This window comes from Prunus dulcis, unplaced genomic scaffold (genome assembly GCF_902201215.1).
Source record: "Prunus dulcis unplaced genomic scaffold, ALMONDv2, whole genome shotgun sequence".
Taxonomy (NCBI): domain Eukaryota; kingdom Viridiplantae; phylum Streptophyta; class Magnoliopsida; order Rosales; family Rosaceae; genus Prunus; species Prunus dulcis.
Window position 1 is genome coordinate 17,822 of NW_023010161.1, and position 9,688 is coordinate 27,509.

Consider the following 9,688-nt stretch of genomic DNA (forward strand, 5'->3'; position numbering starts at 1 on the left):
TAATTCAAACCAACAAACCAAAAAAACCTATATATGAAGAAATTATTCGATATAACAGTAACACCGTGACTTGCCACATGTTATGATTTTTGTGATTTTTGTAACACCATGTGGGCATATGCTAGGTAGTAACAAAGTAAATGATGGAATTTAAAAGTATAAAGGAATTCATTCATCCCGACCGACTGTGCATACTTAATATAGTAATTAAGACTAATTAACTTAACATGAAGATGACATGGTTGATATGGTTGTGGCAGATAATGTTCGGCTAGGCGAAGTTGGACAAGTGTGCCTTAAAATCACTGTTGGCAAGAAGCAAGTTTTTCTCCTCTCTTTTTCCTTAATCAGCTGCCTAGTAAACAACTCAAGCTTCTCCAATCTGGTCTTGAGGTTTCAGATTTAAAAGTGAAGAATTGAAGAGGAAAAATTGATATTTTCATTGTTTGGCCACTTTAGCAGAGAAATTCTTAAATGACTTGCGGAAAAAATCGTGGAAATTGAAAGTTGAGATTATCTCTATTTTGCAATAATTCGTTTTTCTTGATTCAACACAAATAAATCCAAACACTGAAATTATTAATTATCACTATATTTATTCCTTTTTCTACTTCTTCTTCCACGTGCAAGATAACCCCCAAATGGATTGCAGGTTTTTTTTTCTTCTACCAATTGGGGATGGTCTACAGGGTTCATAACTACTACTCTTACGACAAGATGCTTACCTAGCCAACATTTACGGGACGCGTACTACAGGGAGTTGATTTCCCCACTCCCCTTTTCTCCACTTACACTTCATTTTGCTTTTTAATACTTTGTAGTCAATTTTGTTTTTTCTCTTTCCTATTCTATTCTTACCTTACATTAATTTCTTTTTTACTTCACTTTTATATTATTTCTGTTTCTTTATACTTAATTTTTCAACTTACACACCATTTTCAATATTAAAGGGGAAAAAAAAAACTTAATTTCTTACTCTATTATGGGAATTTTTTTTAATACTGAAAGTGGAATGCAAGTTGGAAAATTAAGTATAAAGAAAAAGAACTAATATATAAGTGAAGTAAAAAGAAATTAATGTAGGACAAGGGTATTATAGGAAAGAGAAAGAACAAAATTGATTAAAAAGTATTAAAAAGCATAAGGGAGTATAAGTAGAGAAAAGGGGAGTGAGGAAATCATATGCCTAATAATATATTTTTCTATTATTCAATGGCCGATTAAGGCAACCAGATATCTATAGAATTGTATCTTATTTCTATATACATCATCAAGACAAGTACAAAATATAGAAAAGTTTTAGCGGAGAGAGAGTCACAGATTTACAGCAAGGGAAAGACAATGGAAACTTTTTACTTCTCACGTTCCTTCTCCTATAATGCCAGTGAGCATTGATCCAGTCACATTTACCGGAGACGGGGCAGGGTCAATCCCGAGGCTAGCACCAGTTGTGCTTCCTTCAGGCTGATGGTCGAGGAGAACATTGCTCTCAGTTGATGAGGTATCATCATCCACCAAAAAGCTACTTGTGGTCACATCTTTGAAATCCCAATCTGCCAAATAACTTGGCTTCGACATAACAGTGCTTGCTTCAATATCTCCAGAAAGTATTGCCACCACACGTGACATCGATGGCCTCATCATTGGTGAAGCCTGAGTGCAGAGGAGAGCTGCTTTTATCAATCTAGTTGCGTCATTTTCATCAAACTCTGTCAATCTCGGATCCACCAGCCCCAGACTCTGGTCGTTTTCATGTAGAGTCCATGCCTGAAAACAAACATCGTGGCATGGTCAAAAAGGAAAAAATGAAGAAGTTTTCACAGCAATGCCAAAGTAAAAGTAGCTAGGCAAAGTTTTCCTACCCATTCAAGAAGATAAATCTTCTCAGGATCCAAGTTGTCGTCAGAATTTGGTCTCCCGCTGAGGATCTCCAAAGCAACAACCCCGAAACCAAAAACATCAGCCTTTTCTGTCAGACGTCCACGCATTGCATACTCAGGCGCCAAATAGCCTCTACAAGATTATCAAATGCTTACTAAAAATGTTGCTTGGATTACACCCTCCCTAGTCATGATTAACAATGTATAACATAAACGAGGGCTTACATTGTGCCTGCAACCCGGGTGCTCATGTGTGTTTTCTTGTCATCATAAAGCTTTGCCCATCCAAAATCCGATATTTTTGGGGAGAGTTCTGCATCTAGCAAAATATTACTGGCTTTGACATCTCGATGTACAATCCTGGGCTTTGACTCCTCATGAAGGTAAGCAAGTCCTCTTGCTGTTCCCAACAATATATTGAAGCGGGTAGGCCAGTCAAGGTGCAAGTCATTTCTTCCTGAAACATTACATGGAAGAACAACCAATGCACATATAAGAGAAAAAGGAAAAAGAAAATTAATGAAAATATGTTTTGATATGAGAAGTGGGCTGGTTTAACATATTTTAATTGTTCAGGATACTTAATTGAATAATCCCTTATACAGAGCAAAAACTAATAAAATCTGACTAGCAGTAGTTTTCTTCTTTCTTTATTTTCCAGCAGAAAACCAAGGCAGTGAAAGAAGATTTATTCTCAAGGAAAAAACTTGGATGTAACTTCAGAGTACTTCAAACTGCAGAATATTCTGATTCAGATAATTACTCTTTTGGTTTCTTTAAACTTCACTCCTCAGTAGAGAAAAATTATAACAAATGGTTGCATAAAAAACTTGGATGAACGTTTAGAGTACTTGAAACTGCAGAGTATTCTGTTTCTATAAAACCTACCAAAAAGTGCCTGATCAAGGCTCTTGTTTTCAAGATACTCATAAACCAAAATACGGTGGCTTCCTTCAATGCAGCATCCATACAATTTCACTAGATTGCGATGTTGGACTGTAGATATCGTAGCAATCTCGGTTACAAATTGACTCTTCCCTTGGTGAGATGCTACTGAAAGTTGCTTCACAGCCACTACCCTCCCATCAGAAAGTGTCCCCTATAAACAGAAATACAATTCAGTGACATGAAAGGGAAGTAGAAAGAATCTATTTTGCTTCTCTCTCAATTTCTTTTTGTAAGAAGTCGAAGTCATTACTTTAAAGTAGCAGATATTGATGTAAAATAGATTTCACCTTATAAACAGGTCCATATCCTCCCTCTCCTAACTTATTTGAAGGATTAAAATCTTCTGTTGCAGCTCTCAACTCAGCATAACTGAAAGTATTTGGTCGGGGACCTAATCCTAGAAGATCTGCATATTCAAAAGTGAGTATGACGTAGGTTTAAATTTCGAAACAACACATCAGAAGTATTTTCTCTCAAATATGCTTATCAACACTAGAAAGAACTTAGAACCGCATGCAGAATTAACCCTTAATAATATGCTCATTGCTCTTTTACCTTCATCGTCATCTTTTTCTGATGTTTTTCTCCGCATATATAAAACTGCAAATAATAATAGCAAGATCACTACTCCGACAGGGACTGCAATACCAACTATCAACCCAGTCCTGCTCTTCTTTCCTGGAGTAGTTGGTGTAAGATCTGAGCAATGAAACAAATAATTGTTCAGTGTGTCAATCAATTGACAGCACATAAATACATTTAAACCATTCATAGGAAATCTTCATAACTTGACATTATTTAATATACCTGATGTAGCATGGACAGCCGATATTAGCGGGCCATAATCACCTTGTTCAGGTATGCAACATGTTCCCTTACCAGCCCAGAACAGATGAATATCTAGGTAATTCTCTGTCACATTAACCTTGAAGGGTCTCGCAACTGCTCTGTTAACCCCACCTGCCTCCTTCGATATGTCGAAGTCCTTCCTTGTGAGGTTCCCCTAGGAAGCAAATGAAGAGATAGTTAAATAATTCTGTCTAATGAGGTTGCCTTCAAATAGTTTATTAGCAGCCTTACTTGAATATAGATATCAAATACACGCCTTCCTAGACTTTGCCAAGTTTGTGTAGTGCGGCTAACAAAAACCGTTTCTGCAAATTGCAATGTTACAGTATAAGGTCCATTCTGAAGACCCAGGCCATAGTATCTCAGTGAACCTGGGGACTGTCTTGAAGTCTGGAAAAGCTTTGGGGTCACATCTGTACCGGAGACTTGCTTATCGGTGGTTTTCACAAATGATTGAACCTGTCTATCATAAACCAAACCCACATTGCTAACAGCCCATTTCTGTGCATTGGCTACATTAAATGTTGCTGGCCCAAGAGCTGAGTCTTCAGCCTCATACAATATGCCATCATTTCCTCTCATTTGAGGTCCTCCACACTTGATTGAGAAGTTTGTATCTGTACAATTCAATTTAATAGCACAAGCTTTGATTAGTGAAAAAACTTCAAACTGATGTAATAGCACAAGATATGCTTACTAGATTTATCAAGACATTCCTACAACATGTATACATAATGAGATAAGCAATGCCTATTGCTGTAACATGATCTTGCATTAAAGAAATAAATGCTAGTGAAATATAGAAGAAGATTACATCGTGGGGTATTTCGATTGCATGGAAAATTCCTCTGGAGGCAATTCAATCCAGGAAGACTGTAAACACAGAGAACAATTATTATTTATAATAATTAAACTGTAGTGGAAGAATCCAATAAACTGCGAAAGTGTAATAGCAATCACTTTATTATGTTTGAACGATCCGTCTTTAAAAAGGGTATTTCGATTCAACTCACGTTATGTTTGAACTGTCAAATGTGAAGTTGTTGACCACTAAATTCCTGCATAAAATCATTAATCAATCCACATATGAAGATGAAAATTTCGTGTTCACAATCTCAACACATATCAGTTCTTCAAATCCATCCCTTCTAATTTATTGAATTTCATTCATATGGTATTATATATGCACAATGAAGGTGATTTGGACCATAAAAATGAAGGTGAAAGATAAAAAGGAGACATACAGTTGCGATATTGTGGTTACCCATGGGGGAAAGCTTCCTGAGAAATAGTTGTAAGACAAATCTCTGCACATAACAATACAGAATGAGAAGGCACATAAATGCATGAAAATTCAAAGGAATTTAAGTAAGAAAAAGGCTGCCAGAATGCGCGCAGACACACACACACAGAGTAATGGTTTCATTGCCAGTACATATAGCATACTTTTATGACATTAGGACTTACATAGTCTGAAGTTGATTGCTCTTTTGGCTTGGAAGAGGTCCAGACAGACTATTGTTTCCAAGAAATCTGGCCATATCAATTATAGGAGGCACCCAAGGAAAAAAAATAAAAAATAAAAAAAGAAGAAACAAAGAAACAAAGAAACAAGAAAAAGGTCATATGAACGACTAAGTTTCTGAGCAGGAAATTCAAGGGCATAAGTACAAAAAAGGGGAATAATGAAGGCAGGCCTTATTACAAATATGTAAGAGAACTCATGTTGAACAAAGAACTTGGGAGTTGGCCTGTTAAATTGTTGAAACCCAGATCCCTGCAACATTAGTGATAGGTTAGAGGAACAATTAGAATGATAAGAAAATTAATTGGTATCTTTGGGATTCAAGCTTATATATCTGCTGGAACGTACAGTATCTTTAAACGTTGATATTCTCCAAAATCAGTAGGGATGCTACCATTGATTAATGTATTCCGTAGAACTCTGTTACACCACCAAAAAAAATTAGTGGACAAGTAAATGGAGTAAGATTTTCAATTTGAAAAGGAAAACGAAGTTTGATCACAGTGCGTGAATGAAAGAGGTGTTAACTTACAAATCAGTTAAGTTCTTCAAATTTCTTATGAAATCAAGAGACGAGCTCACATAATATATATCACTGATTCGCCTTCATTATCATACACAAACATAAATGATGCCCAGTAAAAGGAGGAGAGGGAGAGAGAGAGAGAGAGAGAGAGAGAGAGAGTTTAAAATGTATTAAGCATTTGCCCTTACATGGATTCCAATGAAGTCAGTTGAGAAAAACTGGTTGGTATTGGACCTTCAAAAGAGTTCCCTTGAAATCTCCTACAAAAACATTTGAGATGCTTGTGAATAAAAGACCCATCTCAGCCATGCGGATCTGCTTTCACAACTGCAGAAGGTTAAAAGTTTTCCATACTTACAAATAAGTTAGTTTTCTCCAATTCCCAATGAAAGAAGGTATCTTTCCTGAGAAAGAATTGTCTGATGCCCAGCTAAAATTCAAAAAGTTGACTCATAGTAAGCTCATCCCAGAATAGAAATCTCAAAGTACTCAATAAACAAAAAACTTACAGGACTTGCATGTTGATGAGCTTAGCAAATGTTGAAGGAATTTCTCCACTGAGTCCACAGCTGTCCATGTAACTGTGAAAATAATAAACTGATTGCTACCAATTTCATACGATAAACTCATTCCTTGCTCATCGATAATGAATTAACAAATAAACCGCTCCTTTAAGAGAAAATAATTGCAACATGTGATTTGAATTCGATGAGTTAAATGAAGCACTCACAATAGCCCGAGATTGACTAAGTTACCAAGTTCTGGAGGGAGTGTTCCGGAGAAATTATTCGATCCAAAGGACCTGCAACAAGTCATGTTGAAAAGGTATAGAATTAAATGATAGGGGCTTCTATATATTTAACATGTCTAAAACACAAAATTAGGTTTTCTTATGTTTCATTGCTTACAGCATAGTTAGCTCCTTAAGGTTTCCAAGCTCCTTGGGGATGGGCCCAGAGAATGAATTGTGGGAAACTGACCTGAATGGAAATATCAATTAAAGATATTAGCACCCATTTATAATTCAGGATAAAAACAGAATAATTTTATGTATAAACTAAGCCAAGATATTAGCACCTCAAAGATTATAACTAGAAAGTAGTTCCTTAAAGCTTAAAAAATGGAGAAAAAGGAAACTATAAACTAAGTCAATTATTGAAATTGTACTTTAAAAAAATGGGAATGAGACTCATCAAAGTATTGACAGATGAAAAATTTGTACTAAAACAAATGGTGTTTCGCTACTTACAATACCGTCAACGCAGACATATTGCCGATGAATGCTGGCAGGGGACCGGTGAAATAATTCTTATCAAGTTTCCTACAAGAATTGAAACAAAATGCAATGACCAGCGATTAATCTCTGAGTATGAAAAATATTCTTCACAATTTTGAACGGTATGAAAATGTTAACTGCGATAAACCAAACAACAGAGAAGGGGGTTGGAAAAACTTCATACAAAACGGCCAGATATCTTAAAGCCTCAAATTCAGTTGGAAACACCCCTGGTTTGTTCCGAGCATGAACTCGACTGGAAAGAAAAAAGATTGAGCATTTAGGCACTTAATATTACAATTGATATATCAGGCATGTTCTGCTTAGTTTTCTAAACTTGATAATTAATTGATTTGCTACACTCAACAACACAAGACAAAAGAATATGGAGAGAGAGAGAGAGAGAGAGAGAGAGAGAGAGAGAGGAGGGTAACATACAGTTTGGTAATGTGGCAGGTAGTATTTTTGTCATAAGTACAGTCACAAATGACGGCTGGATTATTCTCTGGCTTTTCAAACTCGCTTCCATTGATGGCAAATCCGATGCATGGCTCTCCTCCACGGATAGGCAGGGCTAGCATGTCCCATTGCCGGAATATTGAGATCAACGCTGTCACTGCACCCTCAATTCAATCATTGTGTACAAATCATATGCCACTTGGAAAGAAAAAACAAAAAACAAAAAATATATATTCTGTACCTTCAGATGGATCGGTAGTAGCATTTTGAGCCATGGACACTTGAAACCAGAAGCAGCTGAGAAAGCATAGACTGCAAAAGGACGCCAAAAGAGGCCATGGTTGCTTCAACATCCTCCTCAAATTGATCATGTTATTGTCAATGGTTCCCAAAGTACTTATTCTAACACAGAGTAGAGAAAAGCGATAATGTTAATGGTTCCCAATAATTAATATCAATAATGTTAATGTCTATATTGACATGAGAACCTCACCATCAAGACTACGATGACTTCACAAGTCTTGCATAGATTTTAACCAATAATTAATATCAATAATGTTAATGTATTGACATGAGAACCTCACCATCAAGACTACGATGACTTCACAAGTCTTGCATAGATTTTTTTTTTTTTTTTTTTTTCTTTCCAAGTGGCATATGATCAGATGGTTGCCACTTTTCTAATTTCCCACCTGCAGTGGACCACGGTATTAAAAATCGATAATTTCGCCGAACACAAATCCTTCCATATATCGTCAATATATCGATAATTTCGACGATATTTCGGCTACGATATTTTCGTTCAATTGGTCAATATATCGCGGTATTATCGATAATATCGCGATATGAACTTTCAAAAATTAAACAATTAAACTCACTCACCCTCTTGAGCTCGCTGGGGCTCGAACCCAGCTCCCCTCCGAAAATTGCAGCCTCTTAAGCACCACACTGGTCATAAGTTTGTGATTATAATCTATGTAATCTAATATATATAATACACTACTTGCGAGTTGGTTTTCAAGTTTCAACTTTTCAACTATTCACCACATTTCAACTTACTCATTCACCCACCATTCAACCACACACCTAACTAATTAGTTGTAGTCATATTTCTATACATATAGTTAGGTAATCCTATTTCTATATATACAAATAAAATCAAATGGTCCCATGCCGTCTCTTGTTTCTCAACATCTCTCCAAAACAAAACATAATGCTCATATTTTTCTCAACATCTATCAACCTCAATTTCCCCACAAGTTCATAGTAAGTTATTCTCATTCATTATTGTTATTTAATTTGCATGTTTATTATTATCTATTCCAAATTTAAGGGTGGTATTATATTTTAAATTGTGTCAATTACTTACTTAGTCAATGACATGTGGTTTTTAATTTTTCTATTCTTTATTTGGTCACTTACATGTGTATTTATTGTCTCTAAATTCATTATTAAAGACTTTATATGCTTCCATCACATGTGGTTGCCACTTTTCTAATTTCCCACCTGCAGTGGACTAATTCTTTGACAAGTGACATCCACATTGAATATTATTATTATTCCCATTGAGCCATTTAATTTAGATCTAGAATTCTAGATACTCACCTCATGACTTTTCTGCTTCTCCTCTCCTGTGTGATCGCCTCCCTCTCCTCTGTGAGAGCTTCCCCTCTCCCTAGTGAGAGCTAGCCTTAATGGCTACCCTTCTTCCCCAAATCTCTCTCCGATTCTCTGAGCCTTTACTCTCCTGAATCATTTACTCCTTATCTACCCCTTCTAGCTTGTGGTTGGCCTTTATTGTTCCACGGCACCTTTAACGGCGCCAGGTCCACTATAGAATTTTCCGTTGTTCCACTGGCTTTTTCTACAATACCCTTTATTGCACCCCAAGCTCCCTGATAAATACCCTAACTAAGGGAGAAGAGGTTTAGAGAATAGTTGGTGTAGTGTTTAGGACAATATTCTCAATGTGGAAATGGAGAACTTTTTCAAAGAGTAATAAGATAATTTTATTTTATTGATTGAAATAAGAAGGTTACAAGGCTTTAGAGTTGGTTGGATACAAGAGTTGGCTGATGGGAGAGTTAGACAGCTGTAGTTATCAGCTTTTCTTACTTGAATACATAATTGGGATGCTAGACATATATAGGGAGTAGCTAAACCGACTCTCAAGGCTGACAAATATCTAGTCAAGCCGGTTATTGCATAGTATCCGACTTTCCAAA

General features: G+C 36.2%; 1 protein-coding gene across 1 annotated transcript; it reads right to left on the minus strand.

Moving 5' to 3' along the window:
• Positions 1 to 1,170: 1,170 nt before the first annotated feature.
• Positions 1,171 to 9,348, minus strand: LOC117613069 (probable LRR receptor-like serine/threonine-protein kinase At1g56130). The gene is made up of 25 exons (XM_034341709.1): positions 9,069 to 9,348; positions 7,705 to 7,865; positions 7,443 to 7,620; positions 7,189 to 7,260; positions 6,978 to 7,049; positions 6,637 to 6,708; positions 6,459 to 6,530; positions 6,238 to 6,309; positions 6,087 to 6,158; positions 5,917 to 5,988; positions 5,735 to 5,806; positions 5,551 to 5,622; positions 5,383 to 5,454; positions 5,145 to 5,210; positions 4,922 to 4,984; positions 4,691 to 4,735; positions 4,492 to 4,550; positions 3,909 to 4,294; positions 3,636 to 3,831; positions 3,384 to 3,527; positions 3,116 to 3,234; positions 2,769 to 2,979; positions 2,106 to 2,337; positions 1,863 to 2,013; positions 1,171 to 1,767 (listed from the first exon to the last, which is right to left on the minus strand). The coding sequence occupies exons 1-25, from the start codon at positions 9,071 to 9,073 to the stop codon at positions 1,360 to 1,362; spliced, it is 3,144 nt and encodes a 1,047-aa protein (XP_034197600.1). The 5' UTR covers positions 9,074 to 9,348; the 3' UTR covers positions 1,171 to 1,359.
• Between the last annotated feature and the right edge of the window lie 340 nt (positions 9,349 to 9,688).